The sequence below is a fragment of the Neophocaena asiaeorientalis genome, unplaced genomic scaffold, assembly GCF_003031525.2.
Source record: "Neophocaena asiaeorientalis asiaeorientalis breed wild unplaced genomic scaffold, Neophocaena_asiaeorientalis_V1.1 scaffold448, whole genome shotgun sequence".
NCBI classification, from domain to species: Eukaryota; Metazoa; Chordata; class Mammalia; order Artiodactyla; family Phocoenidae; genus Neophocaena; species Neophocaena asiaeorientalis.
Genome location: NW_020174920.1, coordinates 1,303,499 through 1,328,811, shown reverse-complemented (window position 1 = coordinate 1,328,811; position 25,313 = coordinate 1,303,499). Strand labels below are relative to the sequence as shown.

The following is a 25,313-nucleotide window of genomic DNA, read 5'->3' as shown; positions in this document are numbered from 1 at the left end:
TGGGAAGAACTTCAAAGAATGAAAAGTTTTTCATTTTGTAGAAAATGTCTTTTGATGATTTTCAGCTTTTATTTTGTTCTGAAAAACAACTGAACCATATATGTCGGTTAAATAAAAGTCTGTAGAATAACAGCAAAGGATAGGTCCCAAGAGTGGTTATTTTTGGTCACCAATATGCTCAGCTTTCAACTGGTACAATTCACTAAATCCATTAGTCAAACAGAAATCCTGGGTCCTACTACGTTAACAAAAGTACTATCATTGGAAGATTTTATCTTTTTCCCTCTTTAAAACGGCAAATCAAAGTTTAAGAAACTTTATATAGTGACTCAGGTCTTCGAGGAGTTAAAGTTGTCCCCAGATAATTTTCAGGCATAGAGAAGGGAAGTTATATACTCAGAATCCATTCGTACATCATCTGCCAAGAGAATGGTGCCAAAATATATTTGAGGGAAGACCTGAATAGAAACCCTTATCAAAGCAAATCTAAGGATAATCCGTAATTAAAATCCAACTTGATCAAGGGCTTGGTAGATAATGATGAGAATTCAACAGCCAGGTGATCTTGGAACTTAAAAAGCAATACCTTATCAAAATAACAAAGAAAAAAAGGTACACATTTATATCCAGGAGGTGGTAGGAATCTACACCAAAGGCAAAGGCAAATAGTTGCTATGCAACTCCTTTCAGAAGACCTTCCCAGATTTCCAAATGCCGAATACGTTCTTGTTGACATGTGAAATCAGGCGTATAGTAATTTTGATGTCTAAGAAGAATTCAGTTGAAATTAAGACCAATTCCTTCTGCTACCTTCCTCAATTGTCTTCATTAAGCTCAAGACAAAAGTGGGGAGTTCTCCTACGTGCAATCCAAAAGAAACGAGTGTTTTCTAAGAGAGGGATGAATGGAGGTGTCAAAATGAAACTTCGTAAATCCTTATTAAAAAAAAAAAAAAAAAGACTTCCCCAGTTTGAGGATCTGGATTTGCTGCGTTAGGGCTTTTTTCTTTTTTTGGCTTATCAATTTACACTCTTCTGCAAAAAATCTCTCGAGTATCAGCTAACACTATTCAGAGCTGGTGACAGGTGTGTCAGCATCTCCAGGAGCACACCCCTTTCTGCCGGTGAGAGGGAGCCACCCCTGAAGAGGACGGAGGAATTCAAAATTCACAGGCAAGAAAGGGAAAGAACTAATGGCTACACACTGACTCATTCTACTATTTGAAAAATGAGTATCTCAGGGTTTGGTTTGTCTTCTAATCTGAGAGCATTCTACATTCTAGTTCTTACCTCCTAGCTTATCAAAGTATTTTTCAGTTCCATTAAATGCAAAAATGATGGCTTCCCCGGTGGCGCAGTGGTTGACAGTCCGCCTGCCGATGCGGTAAAAAAAAAAAAAAAAAAAAAAAAAAAAAAAGCAAAAATGATTAATCACGGGGATAGCATTAGGTCACATGGCTTCATGAAACTTTCATCCTGAGGACCATATTTCTAGACTGGGGCCCTGCTGTGATGCTAATTACACCGTCACCGTTCTGTAGACTACGTGTCCAGTGGTATAGTCTGGAGAAAGCCTGCTATACGTACGTGTCATATACATTCAGCAGCCAATTGAGACACATATCCACGCAGAGAGGGACGTTGACCAGATTGTTGTGCTCTTGCTGCAGGCGATCGTAAACAGTGGTCAAACAATTAATGATCTGCAGGATGTCCATGGGCTGGTCATTTTGCTTGAGGTTGTGCTGGTCCAGGGCATCGCATGCAGCTGACAGGCTCAAGAGATCCACTGCAAGAGCCACATAAAATCATAGGTGATTCAAAGGGGAAAAGTCTTCTTTCACTGTTTTTCTTTTTGACAATCCTGGTAGGATTGGCTTGTACCCTTTAGTAAACAGCAAACCCGAACCCTACCCTCTTTTATTAAAGTGTTTTCTTTTCACCCCTCAGCTCTAAGTTTGGTAAGTGTGATGAGTACTCAAGCTCTGAGACTGTCCTTAAGTCCCACTGGCACTGGGTGAAGATGTGGATGAAGAGACAGTTCCCATTCCTAAACTGTTAGGAAATATTTGAGCGTTAAGGGGACCTACAGTGTTCTACAGGAACAGAGTCATTCCCACCTGAATTAGAAAGAAAAAAACCTGTTTTACTAGAGATTTTCAAAGAGTTTCTGAGAACACCTTCTCGTATTAGTACTAGAGAAGGTCAGTTTGATTAATCTGCATGGTTAGGGTTGTGTAAACTCTTATTTCCAGCTATGCATTTATAATCATTAAGCGTTTTCCTCCTTGAAATATCAGTCACCTCCTAATCTCTCTGCTACATTAACACTAGGTGAAAATATAATCAACTTCACTAAAATTTTCTATAGGCAAACTAAAATAAATGCATCATCTATCCAGTTTTCAGATACAAGGCTCACTTATTTCTCCTTTCACCTTCAAATTACAGTCTACAACGTACTTTTCAAGTCCGCTAAGAACTTTATAAGTTTTTTGGGGGGGGTGGAGGTTCCCGTGATCTGAGGTGGTATTTAATCATATACTGAAAGACAAACATTTATCAAAAGTGAAGCCTCAACACTGCCCAACATCAGCAGATCGTAAGGTTTACTCCCAAGTGTCACAGAAAGATGCTTTTCTGTAAAGCCAATTTATTAGCCAAATTGGAAACGGAACAACATTGCTTTTATAACACCTTATACATCCAAGCTCTGATCTGAATTCTCAGTCCTTTGAGAGTAAGAATCAATGGTAATTAAGTAAATCTCTCACATGTGGGGGGGGGAGGCAACACAATTATAAATGTAACAGCAGATAAACACCACCATCCCAATCAGTAAACAGCTTGCCCCATACTAAACAGATGCAAATTTAAGGCTTTAAAGCATTTCACTTGTTACTATTTGTGGCTACTTCTAATTAAATGTTAAGGACGAACCCCCAAAATGGTGGTTAATACCTATGTAGGTTAATAACTCTGTAGTGCATGTTTTCCTCTTTTCAAAAAGGAAAATAGTAACCTTTTGAAGTTTCCCTGGAAGCATGAAGGAGACCTGGGGGTGGAAGCAAGAGGTTTTTTTTTTTCCTTTGTCTTTCATCCCAGTGAGTAAACCTCTCTGTTTCCATGGACCAGTTTCCTTAAAATACCCTGGCCGAGCACTCATCCTATCAAAGCCAAGCCCCCACTCCTTTTGCTTAAAAATACTCGAAAGATAAAGGAATGACCTCTTTACATTGAAGCCAAGACTCTGTTTCAAGTGGCAGAAAGGAATGTAACTTGATTTGAAAGGGAGGTAGGAAGGAAAAAGAATAAAGAATTTAAAAACATAACAACACAAGCGGGCAGGGGGACAGGAGGAGGGGAAGGCCGAGTGGGGACTGTATGGGAGACCAGAGAGACACGCAGAGACAGAAGACTCCAACTTTCATCCTCTCTGCTGTGTGCCTGACTTTCTCTGAGGACACGTTTTCAGGTGTAGGTAATGAGAACGTTTAGGGATGCAGCACTCCATCTACATTAGCAGAAGAGAGGAGCAGATTTCCTCTAAACACCAATATTCCCAACGTGTTTCTTTATATACTGAAGGAAGTGATGGGTGGTTTGAAGTTTTTCTAGTATTTTCTTTCTGTTACTTGGCTGTCATCATTATAAATTTTTTGCTTTATATCTAAGGATAGAAGAACTAACAAGTGAGAATTCTTAGACTCACTTTTGTATGAAGAGTCTAATTTCCCCGTGTGATGGAAACAAATAACCAACAGCAAAATGGCATGAATTTTTTTATTGGGCCTACTCTTCTCTCCGTACAGGTGAGTGGGTAACACACAGAATATGACATTGGGAGCATAAATAGCTCCAGAGGGGCGCAAAGCAATTGCTCTGAAATAACAGGAGCGGGAGGTGACACAGTTGGGAGAGAAATACTGTGCAGTGCGCTCTGCTAAAACCAAATGTGGTTAAACACAAGAATGATCCATCACAGAAGACTGGAGAGCTCATTTTCCCAAAACAAACATATCAAACAGAATTTCGCTATCGTGCCACAATTTGTAAAAGACTCCTATTTAGGTGTATATAGCCGATACTATGGACTTGAAAAGAGGTGAGAAAATCAATAGGGACGATGTAATTGCCCCACAAACATACACTTAACTGTTCAAAACGAGCATCTTAAAGAATACATTGCGATTCTTTGAAGAAACATTAAGCATAATGATTAGCTGCTTCTAGAAGCCTCAACAAGCGACCAGCAGACACAATTTTGTAAAACTACCCTTTTACCTCAAGCTAGGAATTTCCATTTAGGAGAAAATCTCTCTCTCCTTTAGTGTATTCACTAGGGAATACATTTTAAAGCTATATAAAAACCCAAGTATGTTCTAATAGACCCTCTCTTTCAAAAACTATTTTGACAGTAGAAGATGCTATAGGTTTTGACACCACTGAAGAATAGCGAGCATGTGGGTGGTGCCCCTCATGCATCAGGGGTGTGGGGTGAAAGAGGGGGGACAAGACGAAAAAACGACTGGCTCTCCAGGATCCTCTCTGCTAAGCACGAAAAGCAGGAAAGGAAGGAGATGGGATGGGATGGGGTGGATGATCCCTGAGGTGCTGGGTGTACCCACTCATCCTCTCAACATCCCAGGTTCAAATGCTAACTCTGTTCTTTTCCTCATACGCCACAAGTGAGGAGCTCAGATGGATTTTTTTTTTTTTTTGGTCTTTTACAGAATCCTAGGCTTTGAGAACTCAAAAGCACCTTTAGAATCGTTCTGCAGTCGGGAAAACTGAGACTGGACAGGAGGAGACCTGCTCTGGGTATTACGGCAGGACACACGGAGGTACGTACTGAAAAGCAGAAAGGCGGGCGGCAGAAGGTGTCCTTACAGGCTGTACAGAAAAAGAAAAGAAAACCACCCCACATTCTCTACTAGCAATAATACTGGGAGAAAAAAGAAGCGCCAAAATGTTGGCTAGAATAAACCCAATGGTGCCCACACAACCCCGGGCTCATCCCATGGGTCAACCTGGGTACCCCAGGTTAACAATATAAACACTCCTGTAACCTATTAGTACAGACACAGACAGGGGCGGGCGGCTAAGGGTGGATAACTCCTATGTGCCTGCTGACTTTTTGGCCCGGGCAGCAGGAGGCGTGTGCGGAAAGAGGAGGCTGTTGTGGACATCACATCATTCTACAGGCAGCTTACACACTTCAGGCTGAAGGACCTTCCAAGCAAATCTTTGCCCAGCAAGAAAGTCAAGGCACTTTGCTGTAGTTATCTTTGCTGTGAGGGTTAACTCCAGAGGTGCTGAAGTTGGCAAGAGATGTTTTGCCAAAACAGCCACACAATGCAGACCCTTTGATCAAAGCAAGGAAAAGAAGTGACTCAGTGTGTTTATGGGTAGCCATGAGTTAGAGGTTATCACAGTTGTTCGCTGCTAGCAATAACATTAGCCATTTTTACCCGGTCTCAGGGAGGCCACTGGGTTTGGGAGTGGCTACGTAAGAAGAAGACGTCCAGATTACCAGCAGCTAAAAGCGATCCTGGCTGAGACTCCAATTAGTGCTCCCTGGTTTCTAAAAGTGGTGTGTGCTCGCATTGGTGGTTCTTGATCCAAGAGATAAAGTGCATCCCGGTAGGGCCCTGGTACAGAGAGGGCACTTGGAGCTTGTACTTGGCCTCTCCAGACCCTATGCTGGAAGGCATCCTCCGGTTGTGATGCATATCCTTGTTTTAATGCTGTTGCTGTACTGTAGGCTTTTCCTTTCTACAGTCGTGAACTGTAGATTTGTAAGGACTGTCATGTGGGTTCTGTGAGTCCTCGTCAGCTCTTGAGCTTAACTATCATCCCCCGAGCGATTAGTGCCAGAATGGAGACTGTTTAGAAGACCCCAACTCATTCTTAGCTGAAAATACGGCTAAGGCATTACTTTAAAAGGAAGAATAGATGATTCTAATAAAAGGGATGAAAATCAACCATTGATGCTAGTTGCCAAGCTACCCTTGGTTTGAAGTAGCGCAGGCTTTGAAATTCGTTATCAATAATACAACTTTCTACTGGAAACTGGAGATGGTAGAACCTGAACTCCAGGAGCTAACGGAATGGATTAGAAGGGGATAGCAAACTGATGGGAAGTCTGCTAAAAATTCAATTCCTTGGCTGCAGGAGCAAAAGCTCAAATAAGTTCAGAACCTTCTTCCATTGAGCTTCACCCTCATCTGGCCTGCAGGTAGAGTTCCAACTAAAGGAACCTGGGAACTAGCGCTTTTTGATAAATGGGCGACACCTGAGAGACCAATTACAATTAAAAAGATAATTCAAGTGGGGGAACTTACAGGTGTTCCCTACTTTACCACAATTTTCTTTTTCAGTGCCATACTAGTAGTCCCTGGACTGGGGCTACAATTAAGAGTCTCAAAGGCTGGTAATATCCCCAAACAATACCTTACCTAGTTGAAAGGTAAGTGCACAAGACCTTACCTAGTTGAAAGGTAAGTGCAAGAATTCCACAGGGACTGGTGGACTGGATTACCCCTTTCTCACACCTCGCCTAATTGGGGCTGACCATCACACATGTTTTGTTGCCTAGTGGACAGGACAGTCCCATTTTCCTGTATGGAACCAATGTGACCCCTTATCAAAAACTGGGAAGAGAAGGGGAAGGCAAAGGGGAAGCCCAGGCATGTCTTATCTTGCTACCAGCTAAATATGGACTAGTCCAGTGGCTGAACCCAGGGGATATACTCTTTGTTGGGGGAGAGGGTTTGGATGAAAATTTAGCAATAAGGAAGAAAGATAAGATTGTTGCCGAAGGGAAGAAAGCCACCAAATGCGTGTTAAAAAGGGAAAATCTAACATAATGCTGGTGCCTAGAAAGAGGCTTAAAATAAGAGAATAACATGCTCCCTTGGCTATGACTCAGATGCCCTTTTACAAAGCCAAGAACTGAGCGGGACAGCTGGCCAATCTATCGAACACACTGGGTGAAGAGGTGGGAGTTCTGACTGTGACCAAGACTCCATGGAGCGGTATTAAAGTGGTTATGGCTTTTGGCGCTTGTTTCACAGGATACATCTGTCATTAAGCACCTGCTTTGGAAAGTACCCTGTGGGAATATTTACCCAGTCATATCTGGAGAACACTGATTTATAATAATCTGAATGAACACGGCGTGGTCATTAATTGTGATGATGAAGGATTACAAAAGGTATTGGGTATGTGGTAGAAAGTTTATATGGTACATGCCTCATCTGTCACAACATTCTGTGTTAAAAAAAAAAAAAGCTAGTGTTAGTGTGTGAGGAAAGCTTCAAATCGGGATGCTTGTAGCATTGAGGAAAAGCTAAGTTGAATTTGGTGGGCCTACTTCCCTGAGATTGAAAAGCCAGAAGTCTGCTGTGGACGGCTATAGATATTTCTGTGGCATACCCAAACCAAAGTTCATTTAGGAGTGACTACTATTCCTATGATGTTTGCCTGGGAGACTCAACATTTCTGTATCTCAATTGTATTTCCTAGTTATAGTAAAGACGTTAGTAAACAGTGGCAACAACATGTCTGGTGGACCAAAGAGCATGGGACTGCTTGAAATAAAAGAATCTTAGGAGAATTAGGAGCTGGGCGAGGACTACCCGGTAACGTAGAATTTGCTTTGAGTGAGAAGAGAAACCGATGGAAAAGACCGCCTAGTACAAAAAGAACACATCAAGGGAATCCAATTCCAGGAGAAAAGAGGATATCAACTAGAAGTGGAACCAACGATAACCTGAGAATGGAACCTACAAGGTCCTCCTTAACAGCCTCAGCACCACGACTGAGAACCCACCCTCCTTTCCCTTAGCGAGCAACTCGTGGGTACTGGACACATTTCGAACAGGGCTACAGTGCTCCCCCTGGGAGAGAGATGCCTCCTGTTACCGGACCCCTCTCTTGGGGCACCGATACCCATCACACCATGTAAGTGGAGAAAACGAGTTTGCCTCCATCCTCAAGATGTTTTGAATTCTGAAATAACAGAGACCTGGCCTCCAACCTACGTGAAAAATAATATAATGGTATACGGGAAAAAGAGATTTTTGCGGGGAAGGGACAAATAATTACACTGGCCTCTCGGGTCCCCTTGCTGTTGAGGTCGCTGGTGGCTGTGGAGGCATACTGTAACGCTGTTGCCTTCTTGTAATCTTTGCCTGCAAGAGACTGTAGATTTGTAAGCAATGTTGCCGTGGCTCCTGTGAGCCTTCTTTAGTGACCAAACGCTATCTGATGCCACCTTTCAGTGCAAGCACAAAAGGTGAGGTGTGTGTACCAAGAAGGGAGCCCCTTCTTTTTAACCTGGTATGGCATGGTAAGGATGAGTCTGGCCACGGTGCCTCTATTCAGACAACTCCAGGCTGTACAAAATTTCTCTACTGTGTGATTTAGTTGCTGAACAGAAGCAAATTGTTCTATACTTCTTGTTTGCAGAATATCTGTCACATTTATCAACTGCAGTATATTTAGCCCTACGGTTTGGGCTCTCTCCAACCCACCACACACTAATAAACTAAATACATGGGCTTTGTTAAGTGCATTTTTATTTCTGCTCTTAGAAGTTGGCTATATTTTTAATTTTAGAAGCTGCAAACCTATAGGATGTTCAGGAGAACTACAGCCGGAGAAGGAAAAAGCTTAGATTATCTTCTTCATAACTTTCAGTGGGGTATCAGCCATACGAACCGGCTTATAAATCCTTCTTACCCAGACTTCCTCTTTGTCTCTGCTTTTCTGTCGCGTTTAATTTTCATTCACAATGCCTTGAAAGGCAGTATGGAGTCATGCAACATTAAATGGATTACAAACTGGGGACATTATAGGCCAATGGTGATGCTCTAGACTTAAATAGCAAATCCTCTATAGTGGATAAAACTGTGGTATTCATGTTTCTGCAGTACTGAAGCTTTGATAGTGAAGTGAAAAAAGTGAAAAAGACCAAGTGCTTAGCGGCCGTAGCATGGCATATTTTCTAAGGCATCTGTAATTCAAACTCTTTACTGGCATCAGGAAATCTCTGAGATAACGTCATTAATTTTCATTAAAGTAAGAGTTAGTGGACATGACCTTCAGTTGGAAAAGGTAGCCAGGACAAGTTTTGTTTGTCTGTACCACAGACAATAGCTCTTTATCATGGCTTTACAGGCACAGAAATGACAAAAAGGCCGGAGCAAATCTAAAATTAAGAGGAAATTCTGAAATCACTTACTAAACAGTTAGTTAAGTAATGTGACCACGCATGTTTTCAATAATAAAAGGATAGGCGAACTCTTCATTCTATATTCATACTACACGTGGAAACCTACCATTCTTGAGAATCTAGTACTTAATTTAGGTAAATACACCCTAATTTTGCTGTACCTAAACCTTTTTCGAATATGAGCAAAGTCATGCTTAGAGAGGAAATGCTGAGATTTCAGATCTGTTTAAAAGTGAAAATTCTACAGTCTACATTCAGAGCTTAGCTTTATTACAAGGTTATAAGCGCCCATGGCCAAAATGTTTTATAATATCAAATCCCCCTGTTTTTCCAACGTTTATTGGAAATGTTAACATACACTGAAATAATAGACAATGAGACACATACGTGAAGAGAAAGAGTTGTTAACAGGAGGAGAACTGAATAATGCCTAAATCCAAGGTCAAAAGGAACATTATGGAAAGGGGTCTTCCGATGTAGTCAGTTTGGAGGCTTTTTCATAGTATAACCTGGAACAGCCGATTATCTCTTCTGAACTTTTCGTATCTCACTTTTACATCTCTCTATGTACTACAGCACATTTCATAACTGCCCCTTTGTCAATGGAAGGCACTGCCTCTGCGACGGGGTGGGGACAGAAGAAGAAGAAGAGGCAGAAGACTTTCTCCATCCAGCCTTCTGACTCCACTCCATCTCAAACTGCCTCTTTCCAGCTCTGGTACATTAACAGGTGCCTAAGGAAATCCTAGGCCTGGGGAGTCCTTTAAAAACCACTTGGCAGCTATACAGCTGAAAAACGACAGCTTCAGACTATAAGCTACACGGAGATGGAAGCCTGAATTTACTTTCATTCATGCATCCATGCCTTGAAAACAGACGAAGCCCTTCTCTGCACCAGGCTTTGTGCTCAGCATTGGAGACACCAAGATAAGGAGGAAAAGCCTACTCTCTCCTTCCAAATAATTTCACTTCTAGGCCATTTCTTCTCCATCTCCACGTAGAAAACCACACACGAGCCAACACCAGTTGACTATCCTACTGCTAGCCTCTGCAGACCCCCTGCATCAGACGCCTTCATTGCTGAAGATTTGGTAGCCAGGGGTCACAGCCCTCTGCTCTTCCCCAGTTCTGGCCCAATTCGGGGTGATTTCAACCTTGGCAGCGAGGACTCGTGCATCACTCTAGCCTATTTCATCTCCATGGAAATTCACATCTAGTCCGCCTCTGCCGCCCACGCGAATGGTCATATCCTAGACCTAGCCAGCCGAACTGTTCCGCTTCTGAAATAACGTTCAGCTTTGCTGCTGTCTGACCACAACTTCTTGCCTTTCCAGTCACTTCCGCACAATCTCTTCCTGTACCTCCCTGAACACTTGGCCTCTCGATCCCTCTACCTCCTAATTACCAGCTTCCACCCAAATTCACAGCCTCTCCTACCCCACGCAGACTCCACGGACAGCACTCCAACCACTTAACCACTCTTCGGCCCAAATCCCTACTTCGCTTGCCCGGCTGGCCTCTGCCCACCTGGGACAGAACCATCCGGTTCCTGACTACTGGCTGTGCCTGGAGAAACACCCCTGCGGACTGGTGCTGTCGTAAACCGCTCAGCAGACTCTGGGCTCCACGATGCTGCTTCTCAAAATAGCCCTCCCTTTCTCCACAGAGGTTAAGGCCAACCTCGACTCTATCCCCTTCTGCCGTTAGCTGCAGCACAGGACCTCTCCTCCACCTTCACACAAAAAACAGAGCCCTCCCCGCGGGCATCCCTCGCCCACTTCCCACTAGGTCTCCTTAGTTACCTAGCCCGGCCCAGATCCTTTCCTCAGCCCCACTCCTTACAGTGGAGGAGAGGCGTCCCCTTTCTCCTCTTGGCCTCCGGATTACCTTCCCCTCTCCTCTGAGAACTCACATGTTCTAGTATCTCCTGAGCCAGCAACTACAATTTTGTCCCCGCTTCTCATAGTCATTCAAACAGACTCAAGCGTCTCTCAGCCTATGCACATGCGCTCCATTAACTTCTCAGCCCCTTCCAGCTAACTACCGCCCGTCTCCCCTCCCCTTCACAAGTAAATTTCTCCAAGAATCGTCTCAACTGTCTTTACCTCCCCACTTTTGCTTTACTTTGAAGCCCACTTCACCACCTCCACCGTGCCTCTAAAACCTCACCAAAGTTACTAAGGACCTCCTTGTTGCTAAATCCAATGGACACTTTTGCCAACCTCATCCTGACCTCCCAGCAACATCTGACCCCGGTGGCAGGCCCCTTCTTTCTGCCCATGCGGTATGTACCACTATACCTTCTTTGAGTCTTCCTTTGTGGTCCCCTCTGTACCTTGTTCGCCCCCTGTCCTAAATCCTGTTTTCTCGTTACTTTACACTCCCCGAGCATCTGCACGCTTATGATTCCTAAACATTGCCCGTATGTTTCTCCTGAGCGCCACAGCTCTATGTTCAGCTCTGCCAAGGCACGTCCGCCACTCCCCCCAGGTGAGCACCTCAGTTATCTTCCTTGATTCCCCCTCACCTAGCACATCACTAAGCTCATCACTAAGCCCTATCCATTCCACCTCGTATTTTTCAACTCTCCCCACTTATCTCCGTTCCTCCTTTGCCAATTCAGGCCACCATATTGCTGGTTTAGACGACTGAAACTGCTCACCAAGTCTCTCCCCCAGCAGGTGTACACCACCGCCAGGGTGCAGGCTCTATTCCACAGCCAGAGTCATCTTTCTAAATGACAATCCCATCGTGCCATCCCTTTGCAAGGCTCCCCACTGACCTCTAAACTCTTTAACTTAAGTTTAAAAGGCCTTTCCCAATATGCCTCCTGCTTCTCCTCCAGCCAAATATTTTACCACAGTCCCTCCCTGGAGCTCCTGTGCTTTAGCCACGCCGCAGTATTTTCAGTTCTTGACGGCATCTCTGGACCCCACGCCTCAGCACATGCTCTGCCTTCTGATGAGAACATTCTTTCTGGAGGGAGCTCTACTGACCCTTCTGGACTCACGTGTCATAGATACCACCTCTTCAAGCAAACCCCACAACTCATGGTACCAATTCTTCCACTGTCACATGACTAAATATATGACTTTAAAACTGTCTCTTCACTTTTTCTCAGGGTGTCCATGAAGGCTTTGTGTGTGTGTGTGTGGTACGCGGGCCTCTCACTGCTGTGGCCTCTCCCGTTGTGGAGCACAGGCTCCGGACGCGCAGGCTCAGCGGCCATAGCTCACGGGTCCAGCCGCTCCGCGGCATGTGGGATCCTCCCGGACCGGGGCACAAACCTGTGTCCCCTGCATCGGCAGGTGGACCCTCAACCACTGCGCCACCAGGGAAGCCCCATAAAGCCTTAATAGAGGTGTTTTTTTTTTTTTTACAGACTGTAGATGTTCTTGATGATCTTATATACATACACCTATGTCTCTAGACTTACGGACACCCTGTATATCCCTCATGAGACTGTAAGTTCCATCAGGGTAGGGACTGTGCCTATCTGTTTCGTGGTCACATTAACAACATACATGGGCTCTCAAACAATATTATACCTGGTAACAGATATATAAACTATCTGATAAACAGACAGCATTGTATGACACTTTGGGAATTTTTCCCGCTGATGTAAGTTATTTAGCAAAAGCAGAAAAACCATCTTGTCATCTTTCTTCTATGACAGTATTTATCTGAACATTAGCATTCAAGCTAAAAAACAATACACATCTGTGAACTCTGGTTTGGGTAAGGCAATCTGATGCTAATACTGCAAATATTCAATACATTTTATAAGAAGAAGTAAAGGCAGAACAGGTGGAGATAATTCAAGTTCCATAAAGATAATTCTGGATGCCAACGCCATTAGTTAGAAAATAAAAATTACTGGTATCTTATCAATTCAACATCAGTAGCTGAGGAACGGTGACAGGAATGATTCCAAACAATGTAACAAAGCAGTCTAGGTGAACACTCAGCCAAAGATACCTTGAAAAAATGAATTCTGTGTTACACCCGGGCTTGAGAGAGCTATTTCTCCCCACTCCAATAGCAAACACTCCCAACCATTTTTTTTTTAAACCAAAGAATAACTATCAAGTATTTCGAGCACTGGTTAATACTTACGGCAAAGGGCCTTCTGCAGTCTTCGGAGTTTCATGGCAGTCCTATAAGCCGAGAACCTGACATTATTCAGGTCAGCTGAAGAAAAAAGGGGGAAAACAAAGATCATTTGTTATTTTCTCAAAAGGCACAGATAAACTCCCAATGATTTGCCAACAACAACAAGAGGCTAGGGGGAAAATGTCTCTTGTATATGCCCCAGTTTTGGAAAGGTGAATTTTTGTCAATGTGGGGAAAGAAAAAAAATGTCTTTTTGCTCTTTGACAATCAGGAAAGCTAAGTTCTGTGAGGGATGACAGTGGCATGGCCTGCGGGGAGCTCATATAGTCCTTGTGCCCAAGAGGGAAAAGAAGGACAGGTATTTCTTTTTTCTAGACTGTAATCGTGGTTCTATTGTAGTGCATCTTTGCTATACAAGGTGAAAGAGAACAGGGAAGATTTCCCTGAAACAGCTACGAGAACTTAGCAAACTATCAAGTGGCAACGTAACATGTTTTTCTGATTATCAAAGTTAGACATGCTCACTGTGAAAAACTTAGAAATTAAAGGAAAATCTAAAACCAAGTAAACAAATCATCCATAATCCCATTACGCAAAGATATGCACTGTTAACATTTTGAATATTTCTTACCCGACACAGGCGTGTGTCTCTGTGTGTGAGATGTATTTTAAAATTTAATTGGCACAGTTAACCCTCATTCCAGGTTTAGGTCCACCTGATCCCACAGGTTCCTTCTATTTAACTCTTTTGCATTTATCTAGAAAGTAACTAATTCAGCAAAGACAGGATAAAGGAGAGCTGGCTTAAAAAGAAGTTCACAAACTCACATGTGTGTACACACACACGTACTAGTTGGAAGTTTCTGCTCGAAAGTTTGGATGCAAGCTAAACATACAAAAATGATACTAGATGTCAACAAGAAAAGCTGCGAGTCCATATCAGGATGGATATTTGTTTCTGTACGTATTCTGTACTAATGAAGATACTGCTATTCTAAAAGAGATTAAAATAAGTAAAATAAAACTGGGACTAAAATAAACATTTAGCTTTATATTCTAAGGTGCAATCATTCTAATATTCTGCACGGATTAACAGTTCAACAATTTCTGCTACAGTGGTTTCTACTGTCACCTGTCTATCAAGCCCCAACTCACCTCACCTAGCAGAAATCTATATTTTGATGATGCCCTCACTCAATTTTGCGTAAGCCCTGATATACGCCAAGATATATTTCTTTTCTTGCATTTTTGTGTATTTATGTTTCATAAACCCAGCTCCAAAAAGCTCCTTGAAGACAAGTACCCTGTCCCCTACTTCTGTCGTTATTTCCCAGTGACTTAACATACAACTGCTCTCTGAAAAAACAGGTCTAATACAGCTCAGGGACTGACCGACAAACTGAATGAATATGTGAACAAAAAAATGAAAAACTATACTGGCAAACATGACTAACTGCCATAATCAAACGACACCCACAGAACCAATTCTAATTGGAGGTTAAGAAAGGGAAATAATTCAATCCATATCCAAGCTGCTTGGGTCAACATTATTAGATTGATGGCCTTTGCAGAGACCAAATATAACAACCTAAATTGAAATTAGGGGAAAGAAAAACAATGTCTGTAATTTACTTTAAAACATTCAACGTAAAAACCAAAAAGACCGACAATACTAAATGTTGGCAAGGATGTGGAGCAACTGGAACTCTCAGACACTGTTGGTGGGAATATAAAATAGTATGACTACTTTGGAAAACCAGGTTAGCAATTTCTCATGAAATTAAACATACATCTATCTTATGACCCAAAATTCGACTCCTAGACATTCAGCCAAAAGAAATAAAAAGATGTGTACGTGAATGCGCATAGTAGCTTTAATTCAGAATAGCCAAAAACTGGAAAGAAAACTAGAGTAGAATGAATAAACAAACTGTGGTGTAGTCACACAACAGGATACTACTCTGTAATAAAAAGGAACTAACTACTGATAAAGCAACATTGTGAGCTGATCTGAAAAACATTACCCTGGGTAAAAGTCAGGCACAAAGAGTAAAAAAAAAAAAAAAAAAAAAAAAATACTGTTTGATTCCGCTTATGTGAAATTCTCGAAGAGGTAAATCTCACCTATACACTGACAGAAGGCAGACAGATGGTAGCCGGGAGCGGGGACGGGGTGGGTAACTAATTGAAAGGAACACAGTCGTATTTTTTAGGTGACTGAAATGTTATATATCTTGATTGACATGAAGGTTATTTGAGTGCATACGTCTGTCAAAAACTCAAACTGTACACTTAAAATGGGTACATTTTATTGTGTTTAAAGTATGCCTCAATAAAGTAGATTTTAAGAGTTAAAAAAACCCTCACAGGGACCGTACAATATGAAGTATGTGTGCGTCAGCTTAGCTACACTGCAGAGGCGGTCAGTTGTCTTAATCAGGAAAGCACACTCCAGGGGTGGTTGGCTGGCAATTAATCAAAAAGCCTCACTCCAGAGCCACCCCTGTTAAGTGCTTCAGCTATATTTAGCTCTCGTTACACCTAAAATCCTATTAATACACCTAGTATCCAGATTAATGTTGGATGGGCTTGTGTTAGTGATATTAGTGGTTTACAACATACCAGGACTGTTGAAAAGGGTTTAGAATAGAAACATTCCCTGCCCTTACATTAACAGGGCGTGGGAAGAACCTAGCAGGCCCTTCACCTTCAAAGATGGTGCCCTAGGCCGGATTCCAAAATCTCCAGCTGTAGTTCATTGGATTCTTGGTTGCCTGAATTCAATTAGATGGCTGACAAAATCCTGCTGCTACAGCAGGGGTTCGCCAACTTGAGCGCACACCAGAATCACCTGGAGGGCTGGTTAAAAATACACGTTCCCAAGCCCCATGCTCAGATGTTCTGATTCCGCGGGTCTGGAGAGGGCCTGAGGATCTGCATCTCTAACAGGTTTCTAGGTGCTCCTGATGCTGCTGGTCCAGAGACCACACTTTGAGAACCGCTGTGTTAAGGACTGTGGCAGGTGCGGATCGTGAGGCTCTCCCGCCAAGCACTCAAAACGGCAGGGCCTTGGACACAGCCTTTAAAATTGTGCCTTGGACACAGCCTTTAAAATTGTTCTCTGCTCTGTGGCTAGTAAGTGTTCATATGTGACAGAGCTTGTTCTGAGACTTGCTTTCGTTATAAACCTGGCAGCCGAGATGTGGATAGGAAGGCAGCCCTCACTGATGTCTTAACCACGGGTGGCTACCAACACATACCTACCCCAGAGAACCTGGGCAGATCCTTTTTGCCCAAATTATGATTCGAGGACCAAGAGCACCAGCACCTCTTTGGACCTTGTTAGGAATGCAGAATCTCAGGCCCCACCCAGCTCTAAGAATCAGAATCAACATTTTAACAAGATCCCCAGGTAATTCGTATGCGCCTTCAAGTACAATGGAGTCTTTAATTGTACATTTTAATACAGTTTCTTGTTCCATGTTGTTAAAGTGCAAGTATAAACTCTACAGAGACCTGTGTGGTCTATTGTTTTTGTCTTTGTACAATCCATTTTGTGGGCTTTTAGAGTATTTAATGACTATTGCAGTCAATTAGACCAAAAACTCACCTCTGGGATATATCTGTGGGTCTCTTGTTTATGATGAATGCCAATAGAAGGTATTCAATAAGTTAAAAGTGTCTACTCTGTCCGATTTTCCTGGATCTATTCAGAATTCAGGACAAATGGTCTAAATGAGGTCAGAAGCCCCATCCAATCCTCACCGTTCATATCAAGAAATGGCAAATTCCAGGAGCTTGAGATCCAAGTGGGAGAGGCAAGGATGATGTGATTCTTTCAGGGCGTGGTTCACGGTAGAATACTATCAGAGACAAGCATCTGGAACATTCCTGCTCTAGCAGTGCTCTCAGCTTCCCTAAAGCAGTACAAACTTTCTTCCCTTTCAAATCCTTCTTAACTATGGCACATTCTACCTGGCGTTAATCCACTCTGACACCCTCTCAAGCATACCCCCCAAACACAATGCAGAGAACAAGACTTCTGCCACCAGTTTTCTATGTACCGCAGTCCAACCAATTATCAAACAGTGATTCAGGAAGACCAAAAGAAAGTAGCAGGGAAAATGTCTAGTTTTCAACATAATGCAACAGAAGCCATACAAATTTACATCCAGTAAGCATCAGTGAATTGCAACGGAGTTCTGGTGCCCTGAAAGTCCTACTCCAGAGGGTTAACCATCTGTGTTGTCTGAATCCGCCCTCTGGCTTACAGCTGGGAGAGAGAAGTCTCCGCAGCCTTGTGAAAACGTGTAGGATACACACCGAAACCTCAAGATGCGGTACAGCTGCGGACAATGTGACACTGTCCCGGGCTGAGGCTGGAGCTGATCTCGTAGCTGAAGTATGCATGCAGAATAAAGCTTCAAGCCCCGATCCCCATCCCCCGTGGGAGGCCAGCCTCCACTTTCCCCGGGAGTTGCCTTTCCAGGACTTTGGCCCAAGTTGTGATGAGCTCACTAGCTCTCACAACCGGAACTCAAGAGGCGTGAGACTATCCAAGAAACGAGTCACACGATGTTTGCACGGCAGCTGGTGGAGAGCGCACTTGGAAGGATAAACATGCTGAACTGTACATTCCTCTTCGTGACTTTAATTATTTTCTCCAGGGCTGGTTCTGGCCTAAAAATGAAGAAATCTAGAAACTTAAGGAACAAGGGGCAATATTACACCATCTACGCTCCCAAGTTGAATCGCCAGCTACTGAAGTGATGGTCCATTTGACTTTTATTTTTAGGCACAAAACAAATAACAGGTTTTGCTGCACCTTTCTTTAGCCTATGAATTTCCCTTGACTTTGGTAAGTATTTCTGTTGCATGACTTTTACTTTCATTCTGTGGAAGGTAGTGGTGGAAGGTGTCAAATTCACCAGAAAAGAGGAATCAAGTTTGAGCCATAAACCTACACATTGTTGGACTTGCTCTTGCAAAATGACTGAAAAACACCTCAGCATTTTAAAGTTATGGGAAATTTTGGAAAATATTATAGCAATAAAACATTAGGGCCCTTCGTTTCAATTTTACAGCTGCTTTCTGCCTTTTAATCATACTTCAAAAATCCTGCTACCTATGACCAAACTGAGGTCTAGAATTTAAAACAAGGAGTATTTCGGTCCAGCTTTCCAATGGCTTGTGGGCACTTTTTAGAAAGGCCCAAAGTTTCAGTATGTTTATCTATATTAGGTAGAAAGAATGACAGTGACCCCATAAATGTAATGAGTGGAAAGAGCTGGATGGCTGAAGATTATCCCAACAGATGGATTCGTGCTATGGTCTTTGTTTCCTACCAACTCTATTTCCCAGCAGAAATGTATTCCAAATCACTCAGGTGATCATGAGTGAAAAATAAAATCTAGAGGAAGTATGATTTTTTGGGGGTATAGTTCCAGCTTCAGCGTTGGCATACAATGTGAATTAAACTACTACTGCATGTCCATTTTAACAATTCTCCAAATTTTCTAAAGAAGCCACAACAAGGTGGTCTCCCCCTACACTAATATGATATATAGAAAGGCAGATTTTAAAATATTAATGATATATCTCTGATTCCCCAGCCTCACTCTTCCCATAGCGTTCTAATGGACACTCCACACGACAAGTATTATTCTGATCAGTTCAAACTCACTAAAACAGGCAAGAGCCACGGACAGGCCTTTATGAGGCTTGAGATAAACTGAGTAATTTAAACCAAGTCTGGCTTGAAGGCAAATTAAGCCAAGATACCCAGGCTTCAGAAGCTTTAGAGTACAAAGTAGAATTGTGGGGAACTCTTCAAGAACTCTTCAATAATACGGAGGAGTTCTGGAACATACCTTTAAAGAATTAGCCGAGAGAGAGGAGGTACATTAACACATGACACTTGGTCTATAATTTTTTAGATATATTTGAGGCCTTTTACAATCTACACTCATTAAAACCTCATCACCAACACTGAGCTTTACTTAAATGGGGCAAAAATAAACCTACGTAGAGATAAATAGGAATGACACATTCATACTTGTATGAACTGCAGAAAGCTGTGAATTTATAATTACTATCAAGTTGTTTCCAGGTGTGAAATGGTATTACTTATTTGCTACCAGTTATTCTCTAGAATTCTTCTGAAAAATGAAGAGAAGCAATAAAGGATCCAGGGTAGCACAAATGTGGAAGACTTAGAATTGTGAAAGAGAGACACAAACCAACCCAAACCAAAAATTAAAAAGTAGGGCAGTTCAACTGTGAAGTAAAAGAGAGCACCAAATCCTGACTTGTGGGCTGTTCAAGGCCTTTCTGGCTCCCTACTTTTGCTTGGCCTTCCTCAGCTCAATCTCACTACTTCTTAGCAACACTGTTCTCGTGGAAGAGTTGAAATTCAAATTAGCTTTGCTCTCTTGTTTGCTGCTCTGTTCTTAAATACTATTTCTGGGCCTGAATTCTCCCCCAGATAATGGAGAGGTGACTCACGTGGACACTGCTGCACCACGTTTGCGTCTACTTAAGCTTCAAATCAGAAAGGATTCGGGCTCTAATTCTCAAAGCCTTGTCCACCAAAAAATATATATAAAATAATGTTAATGGTCCAGGAAGACTCTTTAGGAAAAACTGGTTTATAGCTTTGTAAAAGACATCCACCAAATAAAAACAAACACACAGATAGAACAGAGTAGTGGTTACGAGAAGGCAAGGCAGGGAGGCGAAAATGGGTAAAGTAGGTCAACTCTATGGTGATGGAGGGAAACTAAATTTTTGGTGGTGAGCACACTGTAGGGTATACAGAAGTAGAAATATAATGCTGTATACACTTGAAACTCATTTAATGTTATAAATCAATGTTACTCAAGGAAAAATTACTTTTAAAAAGACATCCAATCTATTCATAATCCTTCCACCTATCTTCTCAATGCTTATCGAGAGTGAGCACATAGGGAAACACAGGCCAGGAAGGCCTCTCTGAGAAAGTGACATTTAAGCAAAGATCTGAAGGGTGATGGGAGTTAGCCAGGTGAAGAGTAGAAAGAAAGAGCAAAGCAAGATGAAAGATCAGCATGTTCAAAAAAGGCTCGTAAGCAGAGAAGAGTGTAGACCACTGAGAATCGTAAGAAGGCCCAGACTGCTGAAATCTCAGAGCGCAAGGATGAAGAATGACCCCAGGTAGGCAGGGGGAGGCCCACTGTAGGGCCCTGCACTTCATGTTAAGGACTTAGGTCTTGGGACTTCCAGCTAAACATGGCAGATGGAACAGACTCGTTTATTCCTCATGTCAAACTACTAGGATGACAGAAAAAGAATTAAAAATGACATCTACCTGAAAGAAAAGAGACAAAACTGGAGAGGAGATGAGAAGAGACTCCAGTGTCTCGGAAGCTTGGAAGATGACCTGATGGTAGCTGATTCAGGAGAAATCCCAAGCCTAAATTCGTGTGAGGGGAACAGGGGCAGTTGGGGCGCTAACAAGAAGCATATGCCCATTTACACAGCCAAGAAGTCCCAGAAATTAGAGGCCTCGGGTTCTTCTGAGGGCTGTGATGTGGCTGAAAATGCAGGGAGCAGTTGCAACTCTTTAGAGCCCTCAACACCTTCTCCCCTAGCCCACGCAGCCAAGGACGCAGCCAAGCATCCTAGCCACCCCTGGCTTCACCCTGACAGAAGGCTGGAGGGTTGATCTCAGAAGAAGCTGCACCAGACATGGAGGCATCAGAAGTAACTAAACCTGGGAGTGACGTAAGGCACCGAAAACAGAGGGATCAAGTGCCATGGCACTCAAAGAATGTACGTCCTGAACTTCATTCCCTACTCCCGAATTCCATATTGTGCCTTTTCTCCTTCGGTCAACTCACTGAAAGAGCTATTCCACCTAAGCACTTCCTTATTTGCCATCCTTACGGTCAGAAGAAACATCAGTCGGCAAGGTCTCTAAACTGATCCTCTATCTCTGATCAGCCTTCCCTTCATGCTCCAATTAGAACCACACCAAATCAAGCCAATGCTCTTTCCTTCTGGTCTCCTTCGTAACAAGAGACTAACAGTCACACAGTCCACTCTCATCGCTGGGCTGAACGATATTATTCCCTCTCTCTGACTCAGAACCTTCAGTCACTGCTCTCCCGTGTGTTCCTTGAGCCTTAACACGGGCAACTCAACTAACCGACGCAACTATCAGAACTCCACAAACTTATAAAATTACCCCAGTCTCCTTCAACTCTCTTCTACACTTCATTAATTAACCATCCTTTCCACACTCTCTTCACAAATGAACACGCATCCCAGATTCTCCAGGGCACAGACAGTTTAATTAAATTTTTACTCTGTATAATAAAGGTGAGACATTTTTCAATGATCAAATGTGACTTGATTTTCATACCTTTTACAATTTTTCACATAACCAAATTCACAAACAGTTTTTAAAAAGTTTGTGCCCTATTTGTCGGGGGCTGGAAAAACATACTTTCTTTGCAACAGGGTTGACACTACGTATTTCAAATCTACCATCCTTTCTCACAGTTGGGGAATCTGTGGTAAATCTATTTTCATGATAAAAATAAACAGGAGTAAATGTCCATTTCCTTTAATGCTAGCCTCATCTTTCAATGATTTCTCCGGTAACCACAGACCATAGGGCACAAACCGGCTGAATTTTGTCTGCAGACCTGCTTTTTGGTTTTCGTTTGTTCGGTTTTGGCTCCCGTAATGGTTTTTTAAATTGTTGAATGATTTGCCAACAGTTAAAAATCTGGAGACTTCCCATCGTCTTGCATTCTCCGGAAGAACCTAAAGACTCACCTTCTTGCATGTCACTGGGGGAAGCTGAGGCCCAATTAGCCCCAAGAGAAGCTTTTCAGGTTGACCCACTTCCCACCCAGCCGCCTTCAGTCATTGAAATGACCAGTTTGGCCCCAGGAGGCATTTCCTTTGGAGTTCTGCCTCAGCCAGACCACTTCCTATTCTCCCCCCAAATTTACTGCCACCCTCTTTCTCATGTCTATGTCAAAGCTTTTACTGTCGAGTTCCTCCAATAACTAGCTGTTATCTGGCTTTCACTCAAATTACGCTGTGGAAACATTTCTTACTGGGTTTTCCAAAAATGTTCCAGCTATTCTTTGGACTCCACCATTTACTAATGCATTCAAACTAAAGGACTGTGCCACCAAAAATACTGCCTCAGTACACTGACTTTTCCAGCACAAGAATATGGGAAGACAGAACCAAAACCCATAACTAGTCTACTGACTGTATATCATGAAGTGACCATTACTTATACATTTAAAAATCATCAATTCACATTTATCTAAGCACCTATTGCGGGCCTAACTGTATACTAAGCTCAGGGGTTGAAGATTCAGGCTTCTAAAATACTGGGAAAAACACAAAGATAAGTATTTCACTCACACAAAAATCAATATGTATTTTCTTTGGTTATGTGAGCAGAAACATACACTGCAAAAAGCCGTGTGTATATCAGATGCAAAAGTAGTTTCCAACACGACATAAACTATTCCGGTGAACATTTGTAAGGTTAACGGGACTGAAAATTTTCCGCATGAGCCATGCTCTTTATGAAATAGTGATTAATTTCTACGTTAGCCCACTAAGGCTTAAGATTTATTTAAATACTCAATATATGATAAAAATAAAATCTATAGCAATACTGGTAAAAATGAATGATATAACTAACTAGAAGTAGCTTTATCTTTCATTCTTTTACTTGAGGAAGAAAAGATGAGAAAAGGAGATGGAGACTTCTGGAAAGATTGTGTTGTGTTCAATATCACTGGCACCGAAGGGCAATAAATGTTGGTGCTCAATAAATGGTTTGAATTGAACGAAATTCGGGAAGGAACTTCCCTACTTGTACCAGGTTTAAGCCGTTAGTGACATTGATACCACATTTGATTTCTCTTCAAATAATATCACTTCCCACTGCTCTGGATGAATCATTGGAATGATTCTCACGCTTACTTACCCCTTACAGCCTGAGCTTGGGCTTCTTTTCTGAAACACACGTTACATAGATATCAAGACTTTCCCAGACATGAAGGAGTTGGAATAAAAGGAGAAAGAACAAAGGTCATCTAGAGAGGATGCTTGTAATCTAGAAAGTGGACTCAGCTGTATTTAACTGGGGCGGATTCTGTAGGTTGTTTCACACAATACTTTCAAAGCCTTTCTCCCTGGTCTTTCTCTACTACAAAGTCTGGAGGATCTCAATTCTCTAATCTATAGCCAGTGGCAGCCATGTGGACATGGTTTTGGTCAATGCTTGACAAGACATCTGCAGGGAAGGATTTCCTTTTCCAAAATGAAAGACAAAGAGCCGGAGAGGGAGAAGGTCCTTTCTCCTTCCTGCCTGAGGGGCAGCAGTCATTCAGCAACCCAGAGGTCAAAGGTCACTCACTAAAGATACTACAGCAGAACAAAGGCCCAGATCTCTGATGGCATCACTGAACTCTTCCTCAGCTCTCTACTGTCTCCAGACTTCTTGTTATACAAAAAACATCAACCCCTATGTGGCTAAGATACAGCTGCTCAGGTATTTTGTTACTTGCAGCAAATGTACTTCTGACCCATTAATTGAACCATAAGCTACAAAATGCAGAATACCAAGTAGAGGGCACCATCCTTCCCTTGCAATCCTCCGTGGGGCAGAGGAACAAAGCAGTAAGATCTGGGATCACAGGGTTCCCCATTCTTGCTACCAAGTGGTGTCACTGATGTAGGACAGCTTGACAGTTAATATAATGTTTAACACAATGTTACAGTAGACGGCTTACGTGGCTAAGGCACTCTTCCAGACATAAACAGGTCTGCGGAGCATCTAACTAGACATTTGTTTTGCATGGGACTATCACAAATCTGATTTGGCCCAGATATGAGGATTAGAATTTTTAAATATACAAGTTATTTCTCTGAAAATTAATGTCTACGTATACACGAACACTTGTAAGTAACTAATTTTTCATTAACTCTTTAGACATGTCTATATCTTTATCTCTTCATTAGTGCAAAATCTCCTTAAAGCCAAGCAGCATCTTTCCTTACTCATCGCTCTTAAGATAAATGTTATTTAAAAAATGTTAAGCTTTGGGGCTTCCCTGATGGCGCAGTGGTTGGGAGTCCGCCTGCCGTCTTTGGTAACTTTCAAATATTCAAAAGTCTTAAAACTCAGATTAAGATTTCGTAGTCTATCCTTTATCTAAGAGTGTAAGTTTTAGGTTCTAATGGAAAATGATTTGCATCCTCTGTCTGCCTCTCTCCATTCTCTGGTCCCCAATTCCCACACACCCCCAATATCCATTCCCCTCAATACCACTGTGAATAAAATAGATGCCAAAGTGGACACCAGTGGAAATCTGACCCTTAATTACCACGGGGCAAACGAATCAACCTTCTGCAAAACTCTTTTTTTGGAACGTTCCTGCCTTAGGCTGGTACTCACCCGTTTAATCTTATTAGGGAAAATAAACTGTTTGGGTTTTTATTATTGTTGTTATTTGAGAGGTGGAAGAAGATAATCTGTTAAATCCTTAAGCATGAATAGTTAGTCCAAGATAGTACACAGTTCAAGATACGTAAGTGGCCAGGGACATGATAAAATGTGCTTGTTTCTGTGTTGTGTATACGCTAGCTGGGGAGAGGAACGGGGTGGGTGGGGGAGACACATGCCTCAAACTGCTCATGCACCCAGAAGTCTCATGACAGTATGATGTTTATAAAAATGAAGTATGTTTCAGTTTTATGTGTTACTTTTTCTGGAAACTAGATACTACTGATGAGATCCTTTTCAAGATACTAATATAGAAATCATTCTTAAAAAAGAAAAAAAAAGACCCACCACTTAGCTGCAGCTGTTATAAAATTAATCAGAAAAAAAAAAAAGGGCTTCCCTGGGGGCGCAGGGGTTGAGAGTCCGCCTGCTGATGCAGGGG

General features: G+C 42.4%; 1 protein-coding gene across 1 annotated transcript in view; it reads right to left on the bottom strand.

Moving 5' to 3' along the window:
* The window catches only part of DMD (dystrophin), a 1,279,715-nt gene that overhangs the window by 98,421 nt on the left and 1,155,981 nt on the right, over positions 1–25,313 (bottom strand). The window contains exons 37-38 of the mRNA XM_024760455.1: positions 13,354–13,428; positions 1,587–1,788 (exon numbers count right to left, since the gene is read on the bottom strand). Of these exons, the coding sequence (XP_024616223.1) occupies positions 1,587–1,788; positions 13,354–13,428 (277 nt within the window). The remainder of the gene's footprint in view (positions 1–1,586; positions 1,789–13,353; positions 13,429–25,313) is intronic.